General features: G+C 48.1%; 1 protein-coding gene across 4 annotated transcripts in view; it reads right to left on the bottom strand.

Moving 5' to 3' along the window:
- Positions 1-1,282: 1,282 nt before the first annotated feature.
- Bco1 (beta-carotene oxygenase 1) overlaps positions 1,283-22,016 on the bottom strand; it is a 36,182-nt gene continuing 15,448 nt past the window's right edge. For all 4 annotated transcript variants that reach the window (XM_038312786.2, XM_038312784.2, XM_038312785.2 and 1 more), the window contains 6 exons: positions 21,221-21,444; positions 17,846-18,103; positions 7,637-7,742; positions 5,958-6,052; positions 4,257-4,368; positions 1,283-1,883 (listed from right to left, as the gene is read on the bottom strand). In XM_038312786.2, coding sequence (XP_038168714.1) covers positions 1,654-1,883; positions 4,257-4,368; positions 5,958-6,052; positions 7,637-7,742; positions 17,846-18,103; positions 21,221-21,444 — 1,025 coding nt within the window. In that variant the 3' untranslated portion in view covers positions 1,283-1,653. The remainder of the gene's footprint in view (positions 1,884-4,256; positions 4,369-5,957; positions 6,053-7,636; positions 7,743-17,845; positions 18,104-21,220; positions 21,445-22,016) is intronic.

Here is a 22,016-nt window from a genome sequence, read left to right as displayed (position 1 = left end):
CTATGTCTCTTGCTTTAGGTACCCACTAGACTGTAAAGGTGGCTCAGATGGCCATGACCTGACTTGTTTGCAATCCCAGTCACTGTCTTGCTTGGGGACCTCCTTCCACTGTGGCCCACATGTCTGGTTCACCTTGAAGCACATACTGGACGCCCCCTTTCCCTTCAACGGCTGATATGCTCTGGCTCTCAGGCCAGCCCGGCCTTGTCCTCCCTCCACCCTGAACTCTTGCCCTTATCCGGTCAGTACCTGTTCAGTGTCCCCTCCTGCAGAGAGAGGTCCCACTCAAACCTGTCAGTCACTGGTCATACAACGGGGCGTCTTGCAGGCTGGGAAAGGTGAAGTTCTGCAGCCTACGTTATGGGCTCAGAAGAACTCGAAGAGGCAGACGTATAAAAACAAATAACCTCTGACCAGATTGTCAAGTTTGTTTGTTTTTTCTCTTATATTCTATGTGGGATAACCACAAAGCATCGTGCCCTCCTGGTCATGTGACTTATGAACAGGGCTTGGCTGAGAAAACCAGAGGCCACACCCACAATCTCGTCCATTAAAAAGGAGGGAGGGGGGAGAAAAGAGGCTGATGGAAGGAGCAGTGATGATGCCCACCTTTTCTCATGCTCACAGCTACTTGTTCGAAGAACAATGATAACATGGTTAATATAATTCTTGATTCATGTTCAAGGTCTGTTGCATGTATATATGTATGTACCTGTGTGTGTGCGTGTATATGTGTGTGTATGTGTGTGTGCAAATATGTGTGTAGACTAGAAGTGGACACTGGGTATTTCCCTCCATCCTGCTCCACCTTATTTTCTGAGACAGGGCCCCTCACAATTTGCTGAGTGTGTCAATTCAATTAGACTGTCTGGCTATCAGGCCCCAGAGAACTTCCTGCCTCTGCCTCCCCAGAGCCTGGGTGATAGGCACATGCTGCCCTGTCCAGCTTTTATGTGGGTGGCTATGGGAGGGGGCAGGGTGCCTGAACTCAGGTTCTTGTGTTTGTATAGCCAGTATTTCCACCAGCTGAGCCACCTTCCCAGTTCCTCAAGGTATTAATAAGAAGAGAAAGGGCTTTCTTAAATATGCCAGAACTGACCGCGCAAGACTTGATTTTTCTGCAAGGATTCTGATATAATGGAATCAGAGCTGTCTCTGTGGATTATCTCAGTATTTGCACAAAAAATAACAACAGGGCGAAATGCGTGGCCACCTCCACCCAGAGAGAGATGCAAGCTTACTCACTTTCCCATTGCCGGGATAAGATCCCTACAAAAGCGACTCAAGGAAGGGCGGGTTTATTTTGGCCCTCAGGTCCAGGTACGGTCTATCATGCGGAGGAAGGCAAGATGTCAGGAGTGTGGGGCAGCTGGTGGCGTTGCATCCACAGTCAGGAAGCAGATGAATGCTGATGGTTGGCTGGCTCTTTCCTTTCTATTCAGTCCGGACTTCAATTCATGGGATGGTGCGGCCCACATTCAAGGATCTTCCTTGCCCAGTTAACTCAGTATAGAAACTCTCTCACAGCCAGGCCTATAAGTTTGTTCCTAAGTAATCCTAGATGCTGTCAAGCTGACAGTGTCGGCAATCACCCTTACTGTCCCCAGGTCCCACCAGAGAAGTCATTCTTGCTGTGGCCCAATCCGGACACGGTCAGGCCTGTTGGGTGATAGGGGCATCTGAATTTTCATCCTCCTGCACCACGGCAGGGGTCTGCTTCTCTGCACTCTGGTCTACATCCGGGATAAACAAGCCGTGAAGGTCCAGGTGCATGTCCGCATCCACAGAGGCACGAGCCAATTCCGTAAAAGTTTTGGCATCCAGAATAAGTAAAAAAGGCAGCTTTTGGGGATCGGTAGAGACAATGGCCGATAAGATCACTCCTACAGGAAGACAGACAAAACCCAGTTTATTTTCACTTGCAGAGCTGAGAATGTGATCCAGGGCCTTCTCGCAGACTAGGCAGCTGCTCTACCCATGAGCTCCACTCCTGCTCCTAAGAGATATCTAACAGTGTTCAATGTATAAGCTCTGTGAGTCCTCCATTTGGAGAGGGACATTTCTCAGAGGTGCCTCTCGGTCCTCTATCAACTCTTTCTGGATCCAGAGGGGAAGAGGATTTAGGAGCTGCTGTGTTGGCAGAAGAGAAGTCCCGGACTGGAATCAGAATACCAGTCCAGGATAGCCACTTCGCCTTGCTGATATTTAGTCTCATCTCTGCACTGGAGATAATTCCTACCAACCTCCAACCTCACAGGGTGCCTAGGGGATATGCAGGGCGGACTCTGGAAGCACCTTGTTCATTTTCATGTATATTGAAGAACGGCTCTTTTTCTATTGTTTGAAACCTCCGAGTGTGGAGAGACCCAGCCAGTTCCAGGAGCACGTGTGGAGTAAGATGTGCCACTCAGCTGAGCAAAATTGAATTGCCAAAGCATTTGCGTTTGCGCTGTTGTTGCTTTGTTTTGAGACAGGTCTTACAGCGTAGCCCAGGCTGGTCTTAAACTCACATCTCCCTGCCTCCACCTCTCCGAGGCTGGGATTACAGACCACGTGTTGGTATTTACACCTTGCTTGTGCTGGTGCTGGAAAGAATCCAGCTCATCTCCTGGTTATATGGGCAACCCCAACCTTTTGCCTGTAAATTGGAACATTCTCTATCCTCTGCCCTCACAAGGCATAGCGGGGTTAAGGAAACTTTCAGGAAGTACCCAAGATTCCTCCCAAAGGACCTTGGTTGCCGTAGCTGAACGTGGGTGACGTCAGATTTGGTCCGGATTCAAATCCAACCTCTGCATATGGGGCACGTGACTTTGGTCAATTTGCCCCACTCTGAGCCTCCCTTTGACGAAATGAGGACAATGTCATTCCACACCCATGGAGAGAAGGCGTGAGAAGCAGTTGGCTAGCCAAGTAGAGGACTAGTCTCAGTAGGAGTGGATGATAAACAGTCCCTTGCCTCGGAGATGGCGGTGACATGGGATCCCCCTTCTTGTGTGCCAGGCCAGAATCAGTAGGAAGTCAAGGCCAGGTGAAAAGCCACTCCTTCTCACCTGAAGGAAGAAGCTGGCAGCCTCAGTGGGATGGCCTGCCCTCCCTGCAGGTGTGGGCAGCGCCATCACTGGCTTGGCCTGGCTGGTGTCCCCACCCATAGCTTATTAGCCTCTCTAGCATCCCCAAGGCTGTGGGCAGGGCATTTTTGAGGCAAAGGGGGAATCAGATGATTTGGTTATGTGGAAACCCACATTTCCCAGGTGCTAAGAAAACTTCACATACATGTAAGAGAGATCATTTGAGATTTGGGGACCAGTCCTTGTGACAAGTTTTAAAACCTAAAACTGCACGTTTTGAGGGAGCGTGTGTCACTCAGTGGAAAGGTACAGGCGTTGTGCAGCAAAGAGTTTAAACATTGCCCATAGAAGGTCTGGCCTTTGTCACAGTCTGACCTATGAGAACTTTTCAGAGACTGTGGGCCATACCAGGTATTATATTCTAAAATGGTCGTCCATCCATCCATCCATCCACCCACCCACCCATCCAATCATCTACCTATCTACCTACCTACCTATCTTCTTGCTGTTGCTTTTTGAGACAGGGTCTCAGTAGTTCAAATTTTGTGTCTCTGAGAATGACCTTAGACCCCTGATTGTCTTCTGCCTACCTCCCAAATGCTGAGATCTCAGACATACCTGCCATGCCCGGCTGACAATGTGATATATGATGGAGCCTAGGACCACATGGTCCCTGCTTGGCCTCGAGAAGCTGAACACTGAGGTCATCCGTACAGGGTGTCAGTCATGCGGTGAGCCATAGTAAAATCTCTGGATATGGAGGCTCAGACAAGCTTCCCTGGCTGGAGATGCTTGGTTGTCAGAGGTTAACACTATGGGTGAACCCACTGGGAGAGGATGACCAGGGGCTCTGTCCTGGCCCTTCCTGCACCCCATCCTATGTGCCCACTCCAGATTTTTGCTAATTTTAGTCTATATTCCTTCACTGTGATAAGGTATAATAGTAAGAATAATGACTGCCCATGAGCTCTGGGGTCCTAGTGACTTACAGAACGCAGTGGTGAGAGACCTCTTGAGCTGGCACTCGACATCAGAGGCAAGCGTGGTCTTGGGAAGTTTGTAATGTGGTTTTGCCACTGACACACCTAGACTCCTCATCAGGCCACCGACTTGTGGGGTGCCTCTGGATGGTGCCTCTGTCTGGTGGGTGATCACACCACATGGGCTCCCTCCCCTCACTCTTACCATCATCCTCATCCTTGGCTCCCGGCGTGGGTACAAACACGGGTTCCGCCGGCCAGCAGCACTCCTCACCCCACTTTAAGGAGGACTTTGTGAGAACATCGTATTTTATTATCTGTGTACGCAGAGAAGAGAAAGATGGGATCCCGTGTCTGCAAGCACACCGACTCTGGGAGCAGGAGGGCAGGAAAGCCACAGGGGTGAGACTGAGCCCTCAAACCGACACGTGTGACATCACCTCCAAGTGACACCTGTCCCAGGCAGCGCAGTCACAGAAAGGGAAGAACCAAACTTCCTCCCCCAGTATCAGACACGGGGTCCACACAGGGCTGAGACTCAGCAATCATGAATTTTTTTCTGGTATTTGACACTATATCACAATGTTTTAAGTTATATAATTAAAGTGTTTAATGCCACTAATTAAAATATGATACAATTCTTTTGTTGCTTCGAAAGTGGAAGCTCTGGATTATGGCTGGAGTGACTGTGGAGCCCCTGCCCAGAACCCCTGAGGTTCTGGTTTGAGTTCCAGTATCTAAAAACAAAACAACAAATAGAAAGGAAAATTCCCATAATCTCTCACAGGCCTATTCCTGTAGGGTATAGAATTAGTGAAAGTGGCTTGGAGTATGCTCTCTCTGTGTGTGTGTGTGTGTGTGTGTGTGTGTGTGTGTGTGTGTGTGTATGTGTGTGTGTGTGTGTAAGCCTTAATTTTTGCTTATGAGTATTTTGTACCAAAGATATTTTCTTTTTTTTCTTTTCGGTTCTTTCAAGACAGGGTTTCTTTGTAGCTTTGGAGCCTGTCCTGGAACTAATTCTTGTAGCCCAGTCTGCCTTGAACTCACAGAGATCTGCTTGCCTCTGCCTCCTGAGTGCTGGGATTAAAGGTGTGCTCCACCACTGCGTGACAATATTTTAGTTTTTTAAAATTGTTTTTAGCCGGGCGGTGGTGGTGCACGCCTTTAATCCCAGCACTCGGGAGGCAGAGGCAGGCAGATCTCTGTGAGTTCAAAGTCAGCCTGGTCTACAAGAGCTAGCTCCAGGACAGGCTCCAAAGCCACAGAGAAACCCTGTCTCGAAAAATCAAAAAAAAAATTGTTTTTAATTCACTGTTTTATTTTTACTGCATGCTTTTTTACAGTTAGTGTGGGGGGGGGCACCCATCACTGTATCATGCCACAGCACGTATGTGGCAGAGGACAGGAGTTGGTCTCTCAATCTACTCTGTAGGTTCCTGGGCTCAAACTCAGGTTGCCAAGCCTGACAACACATCCCCTAACCCACTGAGCTATCTCATCTGCTCTGCATTTTTTTTTAGTGCAAGTAAAAATGTTGATATGAAAGAAAAGTGGTGTCTGACCAGCACTTTGAACAGCACCTTACTATAGTAAATACCGACAAATAGTCACTTAAAAAACAAAATCAATCCTCCAGGCTCCAGTGACACCCTTCCTGCTGGAGAAGGCCGGCTGGCTGCTGGCGGCAGCACTCCCTGCCGATTCCTTTGCTCTCAGAGCCCACCCCGGAGTGCCACATAACTGGGGCTCACAGTGCAGATGGAACACAGAACTCACGCTTTAGACTTATCCCAACTGATTTCCCTCCTGAACCCCTTTTCCCAGTCTTAAGCCAGGAGGAGGCTGCTTTGCAGACGTTGAGTTGGGTCCAGAGAACCCAGCTTGCACGCATGCACAGGGACAGTACCTTGGTCGGGATGGGACTCCACTGAACTTCAGCAGCAAAGATATAGCGATAGGGCTTCTCGTTGTGAGCATAATTTATCCGAGGGAGCTCTAGGCCTGGAGAGGACAGGACACTGATGAAACCCCATCACTGGGGTGGGGAACTTCCCTCTTCATGCCAAACTGGGCCTTGTTCATAGGAACAGTTCCCAAGTACCACCCCTGACCTTGATTCAGACCCAGATTACATCAAAGGTGGTCACGGATAGGGAGGGACCTTGATAATGATGCTGGCCCTGCCAGAAGGCTCAGGAGTGAGGTGCCACAGACCAGGGGGCTTTAAATGCAGAAGTGCCTGTAATTATCCATGATAGAAATCAGAGAATTACAGATTTAAATCAGAGGCTGCTGCAATTTTACCCCCCCCCCCCGTGTGTGTGTGTATAAGTGCACATGAGTATGAAAACAGACTCCAGAAACTACTGAGAGGAGTGTCATTGCACATTATAAAATAAATCTAGTACCTGGGTTTGTGCAGTCACTGTGTGAGCACTAGGAGATACTGAGGCAACAGGACTGTCACAGGTTCAAAGCCAGCCTGGCCTATAGAGTGAGACCATGTCTAAAATAAAATCGGCAAATCCTATTATAATATGTATAAAAAGGATGCTTATAAAGGATTTTCTCAACATGGGCAATGTTTGTATGAGAAGGTTAAGTGTAAAAGGCTGACTATAGAGTTGTGTCCCTATGTCATAAACAGGAAGTTCAGAAGCATTGCTAGGGTCAGCACTGCCTGCCAGCTGATACTCCATCTTGCAACTTTCAATATTTATATTACTTTTTTGCCCATTTTTGTCTGTTTCAAGACAAGACCTCTTTCTTAGAGCCCCTGCAGGCCTTTAACTCACAATGAAGTTGAGAAAGACCTTAACTCTCACACCCCCATCTCTCAAGAGATGGGATTACAGGCATATAATTTGATTTTGTTTGTTTGTTTTTTGAGACAGGGTATGTGGCTCGGGCTAGCCTGGTACTCACAGCAATCCTCCTGCCTCAGCCTCCTGATGCTGGGATTATAGGCATGTAAACCACACCCAGACTCATTGTACACTTGGAAGTATGAATTGCAGATTTCTCTACACCTGGCTTTGTGTTACATCTTGTAAGACACCAAGCGCAGAAACTCAGCCCTGTGGGACAGTGGCACTTCCCAGAGAGCTTTTGGCTGGTTCCTGTTTAGGGTAAGGGCTATTTGGCACCCAGGGATGTTTCTGCCCATCCTCTAATGCCAGCACAGCCCTGCCACAAAGAACCCCACATGTGCCTGACCAACATGGGCACATGGGTGTGGCTCTTGCTCTGTGGTTTGACACTCCATGTGTGGCTCAGCATCCCTCAGGCTCAGTGGGCTCAGTGGGCCAATGACACCCACTTTGTAGAAATCGTGGCAGTGCAGAAGGAAGAGACGGGACCTATAATGCCTGCCTAATACATCGCAACCATTTGTATGCATCCACTATGCTTGTCATTCATCCGAGGACCAGAAGTGTTGGGAGCTACCCAAGGAAGATCCCTAAATTCTTTTCTGGGGTCTCAAGAGCCTTTCTTGCTCTTCCCTGTCCTTGCACGAAAGGGAGGCATCACAGAGAGGGGTTCTGGGCGTCTCAGTGAGAAAGAATGTATCAGAATGTATCCTACCTTCATAGAGAACTTCCGGCTGGCAGTAGACATGGCCTTCTTTCTCCTTCAAGGCTGTTGCTCTTGTGGATGTCACCTTGATTAAATTTGAGCCTGCTTCTGCATTCTGAAAAGAGTAAGTTAAAAAGAACAACATAAAAGATTATTCCCACAAACCCTTGCTTGATCATATGCTCTTGAGCAGAGCTTCCAAACATAGTACCGTGCTTGGCCTCTCCGTAACCACAGGAAGCAGCTGTTTCATCTCTGTTATTCTTAGTTTAAAAATAGTGAGGTTCACTGGGCAGTGGTGGTACATGCCTTTGATTTCATCACTCAGGAGACAGAGGCAGGCAGATCCCTGACCAGGCCAGCCTGGTCTACAGAGTAAGTTTGTGGACAGCCAGAGCTACACAGAGAAACCCTGCCTCGAAAACAGCAACAGCAGCAGCAACAGCAACAACAACAATAATAATGAGGATTGGGGCTGGAGAGATGGCCCGGCTTTTTCAGAAGACCCCAGTTCTAGTCCTAGCACTACAAGGTGGCTCACAAATATCTGTTAACTTCAGTCCCAGGGATCCGATGCCCCCTTCTGGCCCCCAAGAGGCACTGTATACAAAAATGCTGGGACAAAAAATGCAAATCACCAATACACATTAAGTAAATACATTTTAAAAAGCAACCATCAATGAATGGGGATTGGCAACAGGAACAGACTCTTCCAAAGCCATACATCTGGTGGGCGGTACAGTTAGAACCTATCTAAGCTTTTTATCTCTCTAAGGAAACAATATGTTCCAAAGAGAATATTCTTTTTTTTTTTTTTCAAGAGAGGGTTTCTCTGTAGCTTTGGAGCCTGTCCTGGAACTAGCTCTTGTAGACCAGGCTGGGCTCGAACTCACAGAGATCTACCTGCCTCTGCCTCCTGAGTGCTGGGATTAAAGGCGTGCGCCACCACGGCTTGAGAATATTCTTTTTTTAAAATGCTGGCCGATCCACCTGCAAAAAGCTGCTTCCATCCTCCGATAGGTGTTTGCGGAGTCTGCAGTAACAGATAATGCTAAGGATGTTATAGTGAGAGAAAGCCTGGGAACAAATAGCGCACTTGGTCTGAGCCCAGCTACCGTATGCTAATGAAGTAGACTGGGACAGGAGTGTGAGAAATGTGACAGATCTGAACAACCGAGCAGGTAGGGGAGGAGACGCCCCTCGTTTTCACATCATAAGCATGAGACTTTGGGCAAGTAATTAGCGTCCCTGTGGTCCGAGGTCCTTCTGTGTATCATGAAGATAATAGTATGCACATCTTCGACTGATTGCGAAGATTAAGTAACATCATCTGCCAAATGGTTTGCAGTAGGCCCTAGATAAACACTTGTGTTGATGAGGACATCTTTGCGGCAACACAGTAGGTCTACGATAACACAGTAGGTCTACGGCATCACAGTAGGTCTACGGCAGCACAGTAGGTCTATGGCAACACAGTAGGTCTATGGCAGCACAGTAGGTCTACGGCAACACAGTAGGTCTACGGCAACACAGTAGGTCTACGGCAAAACAGTAGGTCTACGGTAACACAGTAGGTCTACGGCTAAACAGTAGGTCTACGGTAACACAGTAGGTCTACGGTTTCACTCTCACAGGATTTCTTCCAATCCCTCCACGATGCCCTGAAACTCAGATAACACAGAAGACTTTGTGTAAGTGTTGCAACAACAGCACTGACCGGATAACTGAGACAACTACAGAATGACTAATAGGTGGGTAGCATATAGAGAATGGATACATTGTACAAAATGATGTGTTGTGTTCTGAGCAGGTCTGAGATCAGAACAGAATGCAATTTAAAATATAAAAATACTTCTTTAGAGAGGGCCTTTCTTTCCCTCTCTCCTTCCCTCCCTTCCTCCTTTCTTCTTCCTCCCTCCCTCCTGTACTCCCTTCCTCTTTCCTTCCTCTCTTTCTTTCTTGAGACAGGGTTTTTTTTTTTTTTTTTTTTTTTTTTTTTTTTTTTTTTTTGTAGCCCTGACTGTCCTGAAACTTGCTCTGTAGACCAGGCTGGCCTCGAACTCACAGAGATCCTCCTGCCTCTTCCTTGTGAGTGCTGGAATTAAAGGCGTGCTCTACCACCGCCTGACTAGAGTGGGGGCTCTCACAGAACATTTTGGGAGCACACTTGATTCTGAGTCACTACATGGGTGGAAAGAGAAACCAGATGATGGAATACCGTTATATTATTATTACTGGCTGACTTGTCTGTCCAAACTTTCAACATCATTTTTAGCATTAATAAAAGCAACCTGTTTCTTCTCTGTCGACATGTGTATGTACCTGGTGTACGCGTGCTTGTGGATGGAGCCAGCGGTTGGCCCTCGGTGTCTTCCTCCATCGCATCCCCTCTTGTTATTTTTTCACATGCAAATTTCTAGATTTTAGAAATCTGCCCCACTGCAGCAGAAAAACACAAACAACACGGCAGGCTCTCTACTCCTTTTGCTCTTGAGCAGCACTAGCCTCTGCAGTCCCCCGATCTTCCTCAGTCTGTACCCGCTTTCCTTTCCATGCTTCCTGGAAGCTGTCTTCTAGTGCAGGCCAAGTCTTGCAAGTCTGGGTTTAGGCTCACTCTTCTTTGCATCACACCAAAGCCACTGTCTTGCCACCACCAAAGTGGGTTCTGGATTCAAATACAAAGATGCTAACTGCTGTGGTCTTATACATTGTGGCTATCCTTTCCTGCATTTCTGTCTTTGGTATTGTTGTCTTCCTGGACACATCAACGACCATGTGTTTCCTCTGAAGCAAAGGGTTAGTCGTGAGCTTCCTGGTGAGGACCATTAGGTCATTCTTGCGTCATTCATGATGGTGGGTCCTTGAGCAGTGAAGGGGGCGGTAAAGAGGATTCTACCTCTTAAGCATTTTTTGATACAAGTTTCTTACTGAATCTGGGATCTACCAATTATCTTTACTGGCTGGCCGGACAGCTTCAGAGATCTGCTTGTCTCTACATCTCCAGTGCTGGGATTACAGGTTCTCAATGCCATGCTCGTATTTCATGTGGATACTAGGGATGAAGTCCAGGTCCTCATGTTTACATAGCAAGCACTTTCTAGACTGAATCACCTCCCCAGCCCCCCCAACAACCTATGTGAATGATAGCAGCTCTTTTTTTTTTTTTTTTTTTGGTTTTTCGAGACAGGGTTTCCCTGTAGTTTCTAGAGCCTGTCCTGGAACTAGCTCTTGTAGACCAGGCTGGCCTCGAACTCAGAGATCCGCCTGCCTCTGCCTCCCGAGTGCTGGGATTAAAGGCGTGCGCCACCACCGCCCAGCATGATAGCAGCTCTTTTGCTGGGAAAGAGAGAAAGTTAACTACGTCATGGCAGCTGAGCTGAAGGGGTCTTTGGAGATTATTCATCTAGTTCAATCCTTTGATTGTTAGGAGCAGAAGCTGAGGTTCGGAGATGGAAAGTGACTTATCAAAAGTCACACGGAGAGAAGCGGAGCCTGGGCAAGAGTATTTTAGACAGAGGGCAGAGCGAGGGGCCCTTTCCCGTAGGTCTCAGCGCAAACATCTTCCTCCCTAACTGTTCAATCTGAACCTGCTGTGTCTTTGGCACAGCAGTCCAGGCTCTGATTATTTCATTCATGAAGCTTTGTACCTCTTTGTGGTCATTTTTTCCATGATGTCAGAGATCAGATTTTCTTCAGTGCATGACACATGGCACCCAGGAAGTGAATACATGACTTAATAAGCTTGTCCTTACTTTCAGTGGTCAAGGGACAAAGAACATGCATGCTATGTAGTTTGGTTGAAGAATCCAATGAAACCAAGTCTGTGAACCAAGTAGCCCTGTACTGGATACATTGTAATAGCTTATACTGTGCCCGTGGCTTGCTAGGCACGTGACAGCAGCACTCTGTGCCAGCCCCTCCCCGCCCAAGGCATGTCCAACCTTGACTCACAGGGAGTTGGTCTCCAGAGACTGTTCTGGCTCCAGCCTGAAACTTGTCAGACTGGTTAAGGGATAAACTTTTAATTTTCCACACACAGCAGTAACCTAACATGACTTGGCTGCTTTTAGCAGCCAACTCTGCTCAGCGTTGACAAGAAATCAGCCAGAATTTAGCAAAAAATCCCAAAAGTTTGCCCGCAATCCTGACGCCAGAGGGAACTTCTGGGGGGGGGGGAAGCAGTGAGCTCAGAAATCTGCCCCTACCCCCGCTCCCATGGAGATACCAGCTTCCATGAGGAATCAGAATTCATTTAACTTGCTATGTAAGTTTGAAAAGACCCTTGGCCCCAGTGGGTTGGCTTTCCTGTCTGTAAATGGGGTGCTGGGTGAAACACAGTAGGTTCTGCCTGATCTCAGAAATTTATGGTTATGTAAGCATCTGGTCCCAAGCCAGAGGCATTGTAGTTAACAACAGACATGAATTCAAATCCTGACACAATCCCAACAATGAATCTTTGGCGTTGGGCAAGCAACTTTCCCTCTTAACTGTAGACTTCGGGATAAAGAATAACTCAGGTTGCAGTATGAATCGGCAAAGCGGTGAACCATTCTTAAAATTTGTAGGGCCTGGAGCAATAGCCCAAGCTGAGGCCCACAGGTCCTAGGCCCAAACACTACACACTGATTAAGTAAGACCAAATCGTTCTCCTACCAAGACACATGGGCCTTTGTCATGGGGAGCTGTTCTGTCTAACACACGAGCACTAAAACCAACCTATTTTAATGCTTGCAGCTCTCATTTTTCTGGAAAGAGAAAGTTTGCTGCATTTCTGTAGTTGGATTGCAGGGGTCTTTAAAGATTGGCCCAGTTCAAATCCCTCAGTCTGTAGCGAAGGAAGCCAAGACCAAGAGAAGGAAATGAAACAGAGAAGAGCCACATGCGGCTACTAAGACTTTAGAATAAGGTAAAGTGAGGTTGAAACTTCCTTGGACCCCAATGCTAGCCACATCTCCCAGGCTCCACCACCACACCGGCAGTTGGTAGCTACCGTGATAGACAGGGAGAACATTCCAGCAGCATAGCAGGTTCTGGCTCATAGGCTGCCCTGGAAGAAGGAGATGTCTAGGACCCCTTAGCTCTCAGCCAGATGAAATGGCCCAGTGAGAGCTTCTTATTCCAGGCTTGGCCTGGACTTACGCAGATGCCCCGCCCAGGACTCTAAGTCCCAGCCAGTCCCACCAGACCCCTCATGGGCACCCCAGCAACACAGTCTGCTCTTAGGGAGACAGAGGCAGTCTCTCAAACAGGTTGGTACCCAAGTCAGCCAAAGTATAGGTAGGTGTGATAAAGAGATGCCTTTTACAGTAGGCATGATCCCTTGGTCCTTAGAACTTTGCTGGAGATGGAAGGGACAGACTGAGGCCTCAGAAGTAACAAACTCAGAGAAGCTTTCTATTGCCAAAGTCTCAGGACAGAAAAGCCATTTCCCATAGGGCCCAGTATTCAGCACACCCTCCACGGATTCTATTTCCTCTTATCCTCAGAGATTCACGGATGCCTTTGGAAACAAAGCCCAAATCTGCCGGTCCAGGATCCAAAGCCATCTTGTGTCTCTCTGGCTCACCGCCTACTGTGACAGCCTCTGACCCATGACGGCCAATACTCACAAATCTATTTCTAACATGCTATGGCGCTCTTCAGCATGAAGGCAGGGCCTCTGCCCCACTGTCTGGACATGCCTAGGTTCCTCCCTGCCACTGCCCCTCCCCTGCAGAGCCGCACCTCAGGTGCCCACAGCCCTACATAAATAGCTGGGGTTGAGGGGAGGGGGGCTTCCACACTGCCTTCCTTTGACCTCAGCTGATCTGAGCATCAGGGGTGACCAGGAGGTCCTGGATGGACCTCAGAATAATCTCCCATCATCTGCTCTGGGTGTAGAGCAGTGTTCACTGGGAAATGCTGTGAATGTTGCCAGAACTGTGCTCTCTTACAGACCTTGCTTCATGTTTTTCATTCATTCATTCATTCATTCATTCATTCATTTCCCCATGTTTAAGAGTTGGTGGTTGGTTTTTTTTTTGCCTACTGACTGACTTTTTTTTTTAATTGATTTTTATTGAGCTCTACATTTTTCTCTGCTCCCTTCCCTGCCTTCCCCCTCCCCCCAACCCTCTCCCAAGGTCTTCATGCTCCCAATTTACTCAGGAGATCTTGTCTTTTTCGACTACCCATGTAGGTTAAATCCATGTATGTCTCTCTTAAGAGTCCTTATTGTTGTCTAGGTTCTCTGAGATTGTGATTTGTGGGCTGGTTATGTTTAAGAGTTTTTAAATGCAAGGATGGCTTGCTGCAAGACAGAGTCCCTGCCCTCCAGGAGCCTGTACTTCAGCAGCAAGAGGGGAAATCAAAAAAGCCTGTCCTGCTGGAGTAGAGTGTCACCCTAGGGGGTAGGTACCACAGTGTATGCATGCCCTGGGGGCGGGGGGCGATGGCACAGAGACCCAAAGGATGAAGAGCTCTTTAGGCCCAGAGAGTCTTTACAGCCTGTGTTGCAATCACTCTGGATCCTCGTGTCCACTGGTACAGTACCAGGGAGGGTCTGCTGATACTGTCCTGAGTGTGGGCTGGGAAATTGCGGCAGATGACTCCAAACTGTCAGCAGAAAGAACAGGCAGGGCTCCAGAATAGGTCAGTGGGGCAGGCAGAGGGGATACTGATGGGCAGAGGCCTGAATAGAGGGCATCTGAGAAGGGCCAATGTTCCTAACCCACGGTTAGGATGGAGCCAGGCCCTCGGAGCAGGGTGTGTGCAGCTGTGTCCACCTACCCAGCTTTCCCATTTGTGCAGCCAGGCAGCTGAGTGACTTGAAAGCCAAGAAGCCATCTTTAAGGGACAATAAACAGCAATTAGGCAGCGTGGTCAGAGCCACCCATGCGAGGCTTTGCTCTTCTTTGCTGATTTCAAAGGGCCTGGTGGCTTACAAGGTGGCTTTTAAAGACACACATGCACACACCGTTCAAGCTTGGTTCTGAGGAAGTAGCCATTCTCCTCCGTGATCAAAGGGTGTAAAGCCTTACATGGGGGCAGGGAGGGAACCTTGTCCCTCTCCTGGCATCAGCCCTGGCCTGAGTTCAGCCTCGTGACTCATGCCCTGTGTGCTCTGTGACTCTCTCAGTCCTCGGTGCTGCATCGTGGGGCTTTCCTAGCACAAGAGGTGCAGAGGCCAGGGCTGGGGGTGACTTTATGGGGTGCCATGGATCACTTGAATAGCCCTTACCATGAGGGTGGCTTTCTGATAGTCTTAAGTGCCCCTCACCCCCATATTTTAGTAGAACTGTGAAACAATTGAACCCAGGGCCTCGTGTCTGCTAGGCAAGCACACTATCGTTGAACTATCCTAAACCCTTTTCCTAATTGTTAGCTTGATTTTTTTTTTTTCTTTTTTTCTTTTTTTGGTTTTTCGAGACAGGGTTTCTCTGCAGCTTTTTTGGAGCCTGTCCTGGAACTAGCTCTTGTAGACCAGGCTGGCCTCGAACTCACAGAGATCCGCCTGCCTCTGCCTCCCAAGTGCTGGGATTAAAGGCGTGCGCCACCACCGCCCGGCTTGTTAGCTTGATTTTTATTTTGAGGCAGGATCTCACTGAGTCGCCCAGGCTGGCCTTAAAGCTTCAGGTTTTCCTGCTTCAGCCTCCTGAGTAGTTGGGAGTCCAGACCAGCACCACCGAGTTCCATTTAACTGCTTCCTTCCTTTTTTTTTTCCAATTAAAACAACAACAGCAATTTTTTTGTTTTAAAGAAGATCTCACCAGGTAGCCTATCAACCCAGACTTGACCTTACAATCCTCCTGCTCCGGTCTCCCGAGTGCTGGGGTTATAGGCATGTGCCACCATGCCCAGCTGCTTGGCTCCTTCATTCTTGCCCAATGCCAGATCAGGAATGAAACCCAGCGTCTCAGAGTATTAAGCATTCTTTCTACCTCTGACTAACACCCCTGCTCTGGCTAGTTTTATCTCAGCTTGACACAAATTAGAGTTATCTGAAAGTTAATTGAGAAAATGCCTCCATAATATCTGACTGTAAGGCATTTTCTTAATTAGTGCTTGATGGGGGAGGGCCCAGCCTATTGTGGGCGGTACCATCCCTGGGCTGGTGGTCCTGGGTTCTATAAGAAAGCTGACTGAGCAAGCCATAGAGAGCAAGCCAGTAGGCAGCCCCTTCCATGGCCTCTGCATCAGTTCCTGCCTCCAGGCTCCTGCCCTGTTTGAGTTCCTGTCCTGACTTCCTTCAGTGATGGGCTATGATGTGGAAGTGTCAGCCAAAGGAACCCTTTCCTCTTCAACTTGATTTTGGTCACAGTGATTCATCACAGCAATAGAAACCCAACCCTACATTTATTTTCCAAAGTCAGGCCTTGGGAGGAGGCAGCCTTAGCTGGAGCTACAGACCTCTGCTGGGCTCTCAGATCTCATTTGCACGCTTCTCCTCTCTGCAGCAGGCAGTGCTGCTTTCCCTGGTGAGTGACATGTTCCCTTTCACACGGCTTAATGACCAGTCAGTTGGTTCAAACAACAACAAAGACTTTATAGATGTGAGGTCAGAGTGATGTGAGAAGTGGCAGAAGCCATGGCAGAGACACAGGGAGAGTTGTCAGAGAGGAAAGAGCCGAAATTGGGGACCCACAAGCCTGGGTACAAATCCTGACTCTTCTGCCTCCTGGACTGCCCCCCCCACCAGCTGGGCTGAACCCCTGCACTACAGAACCCAGAGATGAGTGTGGGAAAAGGCTCCCTGGGTTGTGGAGAGCTGTTCTCCAGGCGGAAGGCCTGCAAGAGTGAACAACTGATTTCCTGTCCCTTTCCGGTTACAGATTCACCTTTAGTGATTGGTCCAGGTTCTAACCTTGCACTGTGGCCAGGGACACAGTCCTTTATCTTTTTGGTTCTCAGTTTTTACAGCCGTAAAACGAGGCTTTCAAGCTTTCCCATAAGTCGCTTTGGTCACCAAATGATGTAACACAAACCATGAGATAAAACGCCCAGCAAAGCACCTGGCATGCAGCTCTCCTCTAGTAAGTGGGAGCCGCCACAGTTTAATTGAGTTCAATTTGGTTCCATTTAAATTAATTATGTCATGAAGTCAGTGAGTTCTGGGGCCAGAAGCTTCCTTCTGCTCAGAGCCGTGACAGCAGTACCCTGACTGAGAAGGACTCCTGTCCTGAGAGTCTCGCCAGGGTTAAGAACGATACAGCAGGGGCATCGTGCAAGCTGGCAATGACGGGTCCCTTCCTGGACCATTAGCTGAATATTTAAGATGAAAACATAGAGAGATGCCTCGGTATATAATTGATATAAAAGGCAGAAGGCAAGATAGTGTGCACACACTTGGCCATGAGAGAAAACCAAGTGTGGATACACACCATCATATGTGCAAACAGAATACATTGCTGAGTAAGGGAAGCCAGTAGGGCCAGGCCAACATAATTCTGCCAACATAATTGGCTTGGTCAGGTGATATACCTTTAAGGCTGGGAGGAGATCCATGGTTGCCTGGGGTAAGGGGAGAGTTTCTGGGAGCTGATAGCTAAGGGGTAAAGGGTATGGGATTTCTCTAAGGGTGGAAAAATGTTCAGAATCGAGAATTGGAATGGATGCTCAAATCTGACTATAACAAATGACAGTGAATTGAATACTTTAAATGGATCAAGTCTGTAGTGTGTGGATTATACCTCAATAAAACTGTTAAAAAGATGCAATTAAAATATAAAATATACATGTACATGTATGTATGTATCTATACACATATGAAACGTGTCTAAAGAAACCAGAGTCAACACAAACACATTCACAGTGACCATCTTGCATGGTGGGTTTAAAGAGATTATTTGTTTGAGACAAGGTCTGGCTATGCAGCTAAGGCTGGCCTCTACCTCCTCAGTGCTGGCAACACAGCCTATGTTACCATTCCCAGACAGGTTTAAAAGGACTTTCCTTTTTCCTTACTTAGATTTTCTACAGTTTCTACAGAACATAGCTGCTTTCAGAGAAGCAATGAATTTTTTTTTTTTAAGGACTAATTTAGGGCGGGGACAGGGATATGTTTATTCAGTGGCAAAGAATTTATCTGTTATGTGTGAGGCCCTGGGTTCTGTCCTCTGCTCTACAAAGCAAAGCAAAGAGAAAAATAAAACAAAGAAAGCCCAGTTCATTTGGAAATTCAATGTTAACAAGCATCCAGGAAAATCTTAGCCCAGGTCCAGAAAGCAGAGAACATAGTACCTTGTCCACATGGAGCGGTACAGCAAACCTCTTGAGGGTGGGCACTGACATCATCCTGGAATTCTCCTCGAAGTTCTGGTTCAGGTTGGCCAGGTAGAAGAGCTGATAGAGGCTGCTGTCCTCATAGGCGATGACATCAAACACAACACAGCCATCCTCCTCATAGGCGTTGACATGGTGGAAGACCACCATGGGGTCTGTGTAGAACTTGGTTGGCACAGGCTTCCTGGTCCTCTGGTCGACGATATGAATGTAAGTCTGAAAGAAGACCCAGTGGTCAGCTCACTCTCTGATATACCTGGCATGGTGACATCACAGCAGCCAGGCCTGTCCTAGCTTAGGGCCCAATGGATGTCCCTTTCCCCATTCTGAGCTCTGCATTCACCTCAGAATGCCAGGCAGTGCTATTCGCAATGGCCAGATTATGAAATCAGCCAAGCTGGCCACACGTGGATGAAATTTTTTTCACGATTATATTAACATATATTTGGGAATGCATGTGTGTGGATGAAAGCAGAAGATGGGTAGGGGATGCACACAGTCAAAGTACATGACACAGTCAAATGAAAATACCGGTGTAAATCCACCACGTTATATAATGAGCACTTGCTAATAAAGATTAAGACAAGGCTCAGTTGGTAGAGTTTCCTGGACAAGCATGAGGACCTGAGTTTGAGCCCTAGCACCCATGTGTAGAAACCAGGAGTGCTGGGGGCCACCTTTAAATCGCAGTGCTTGAGGCGTGGGGTGGAGGGCCGAGACAGGAGGGCCCGTGGTGCTTTCTGACTGAATAATCTAGCTGAATTAGCAAGCCACAGGCCAGTAAGACACACTCTTTCAAAAAACAAGGTTGGTGGTACCCTAAGGTATCACACACATACACACACACACACGCACACAGAGAGAGAAACACACACGCAAGCACATACATACACAATTAAATAAGTAAAAATTAAAACAAAACAAAAAAACCCTGCCAAACTGACAGGCAGGTAGGAGCCTTCACTGAATGGCCATACAGAGGCCACAGGAGGACAGCTTTCCCATGGTTCCTGTGGCAGACAGACAAGTTCCCTGGGGACAATTGCACTGGTGAAACCTGCTAAGTGCAGTCTCCACCTGGAACTAGAGTCCCCAAACATCTAATGCTCTGCTCTTCGGTCCCCTCTCCTGCACATACAGACACAGCAGTGTAGAGTCTGCTCCCCAGGGCTGCTAGTCACACCCACCCGACCTGACCCCAGGGCTGCAGTGGAGTGGGGCCAGGTCTAGCTAGGGAGCTACATCTGCCCCGGGTGACCTGGTTGTGTGCTACCAGGCTGGAATCACTCAGTGCTAATTTGCTAGCTCTACGGGTCAGTTGTCTGATACCACTTCCCATACCCCGTGTATATGTGTATCTGTGTGTGTGAGCGTGTGTGTGTGTATCTGTGTGTGAGTATGCATGTGTGTGTATCTGTGTATGTGTGAGTATGTGTATCTGTGTGTGTATCTGTGTGTGTGAGTGTATCTGTGTGTGTATGTGTGTGTCTATCTGTGTGTGTGTGTGAGTATGTGTGTTCTCTTTTGGCAGTTCTTGCTTAACTTCCTTCCTGAAGGAGGAGGTGGTTTCTTTGGTCTAGCTGTTTTCTTCCCTCTCCTGGAGGTCAGAGGAGAGCTGAGACATCATAGGGGTGGGGAGTGTCAGTGTGGACAGGTCAGCACCAGGGTGATTGGTTTAGGCATTGTCTCTCCTGTGACCCCAAACCCAGGCCAGACACTTAGATTTTTTTTTTATAAAAGAGTTTACTCTCAACTGACTTCTACAGCCTGGGCCCCAGTAGCCCAGGGCCTCTCTAGTCACAGAGTGCAGGCTTATAGCTCTCCAAGCTCCCAGAGCAGGACAGCCTCAGTGTCTCTGGAGATGGAGACAGGGTGTACTCAACTTGAGTCGGCTTCTCCGTCCTGTTCACTCATGCTACAAATACACTAGTCCTTATGAGTACCAGGCACTTCTTTGGGGACCATAGAGACAAAAAGCCACTCCTTTGAGGACAGTATATATGAGTGAGGTGGAACCCACAGAAACATAAAATTTGTAATAAAATCTGAAGGATGAAGGGCACTCTCGAGAAAAATGCAGTAGTGGCAGAGACCTAGAAGAAGCCAATGTGGGATTTCCTGCAGGTAGGCTCAGGAAAGAAGGCCTTGGGAGCGAGACCAGTGAGGGAGGAAGCCATCTTAAGAAAGGGGGCTGAGGCGTTGTGAATGGAGCCCTTGAGTGTTATTCTGAGAAATTTGAAAAACTGCTAGAAGGTTTAAGCAGTGGTAGACCTCATCTGCCCCCTTCTCCTCCTGAGGAGGCAGAGGATGGCCTTACAGGGGGTGGCTAGCGTATTTGTACTTGGAGGTTAAAGTGGGTGTGAGTGTCCAGAAGGCACTGAGACACAGTTGATGGAAAGTGACTTTCTCTGGGATGGGGAGTAGAAAGATAAAGGAGGAGGAGGGAAGGTGGGGAGGGGGAGTCTTGTGGGAAGGAAATTTAAAAAAATGACAATTTTGAGACAAGGTCTCATGTAGCCCAAACTGGCATTGAACTTGCTGTGTGGCTGAGAATGACCTTGAACTCTTGATCCTCTTGTCTCTGCCTCCTCTGAGTGCTGGGATTACAGACATGCACTACCCTGCCCAATTTATACAGTACTGGGAATTGAACCCAGGGCTTCATGTACGCTAGGCAAGCATTCTCCCAGCTGAACTACATTCCTAGCCCAAGAAAGAGATTATATATTCGGCTTTCTATACTAGTGTGTTATTTGAATAGATAACACTGAGAATTACTGGACATTGGTCAAAAGTAGCAACAGCAACTAAATAAATACACACATAAGTACATTCGCATGTGTGTTTTAACACCCATTCATGCATGCACATACATGTACACACTCGTGTATATAAGCATGGGACACTTATGTGTCTCTAACTGAAGGAGATATTTTCACTCAACATCCGTGGAACCCAGAGTTATCCTGGTATTTAATATCACTGATATCCTGGACTCACTAGGCCCCCCAATATATGACGAGAGTAGAGGTGAGGTACTGAAGGGGCCTTCCCAACGGATGATAGTGTAGGCTCTAACTATGGAGAAAGACTTGATTTCATAGGGGCCATCTGGGGATGGTTTGGGGGCGGGTTGTTTGCCCAAGATCACATCCTGTTCCCAGGATATCTGCATTTGGAAGTAGGGACTTCCGAACTCAGGATCACTTTAATGAACCCATCCCAGCACCTGAACTCTCCAGATGGTGGCAGCTGTCTACAGAGACACGCAAGGGCAGTTAATGTTCCTAATAAGCATCCCTCGGGTGGGGTAGGTAGACAGGAAGGTCTCACCTTGTCCTCCCTGTGGAACGACATGCAGGAAGCCCAGCTCACTCCCCGCATGTATGCGGTGGCCATTTTGAGGATATCCAACTTGAAAGGCTGCTCCAGAAAGATCACATAGTTCTCTGTGACTCCGAAGCTGTGGTAGTAGCTGGGGGACAGGAGTGAGCGGGAGGGGATGGAGCAGAACACTTCCGTGTGCTTCAAGGGGCTCGTCCCTTTCTTCTTGGTGCCTGGAGAAGAGCAAACCTGGCAATGTAGCCGGACAGCACCATCACCTACACTCCGACTGTGTCCTCAGGAGAACCTTTGAGGAAGAGCCCACAAGACCAGATACCAGGACTGGAGAGACTCCCCTACAGCCCACTTGCCATGCTGAACTCTGGGTCTCCAGCCTGAAAAACCACTACCTTAACCCAGGGAGGCCTTGAGGATCCAACAGTGCCCACTCCAGGCTGGGAACTAAACTTAACCTCCAGCTGCTTTGTGGAACACAGCCACACCCGCTGCTTTCTGTCACAGTTGACTGCTTCCGGGGACAGTAGGCCAGTAGGGCAACTGTGACCGACACACCAGATAGCTGGTTCTCAGGGCCTTACATAGTTTCTTATGGTCCTTCGGCAGAAACAGAAGCTGCTGACCCCCTAGTGCAGAGCCATCTTTTTCTCACATTTGTAAGAACATATGAAGCTTTGGGGATGGCGAGCAAATGGAGAATTTAACGTGTTCCTGGGCCAGGGCCCCAGACTGCATTTCACCAAGCCTCCCAGGGACGTATGAACTTCCCATGTGTGTTTTGTGGGGT

The sequence above is a fragment of the Arvicola amphibius genome, chromosome 15 (assembly GCF_903992535.2).
Source record: "Arvicola amphibius chromosome 15, mArvAmp1.2, whole genome shotgun sequence".
Classification (NCBI taxonomy): domain Eukaryota; kingdom Metazoa; phylum Chordata; class Mammalia; order Rodentia; family Cricetidae; genus Arvicola; species Arvicola amphibius.
Note: the sequence above shows the minus strand (reverse complement) of the source record. Positions and strands in the feature narration are given on the sequence as shown.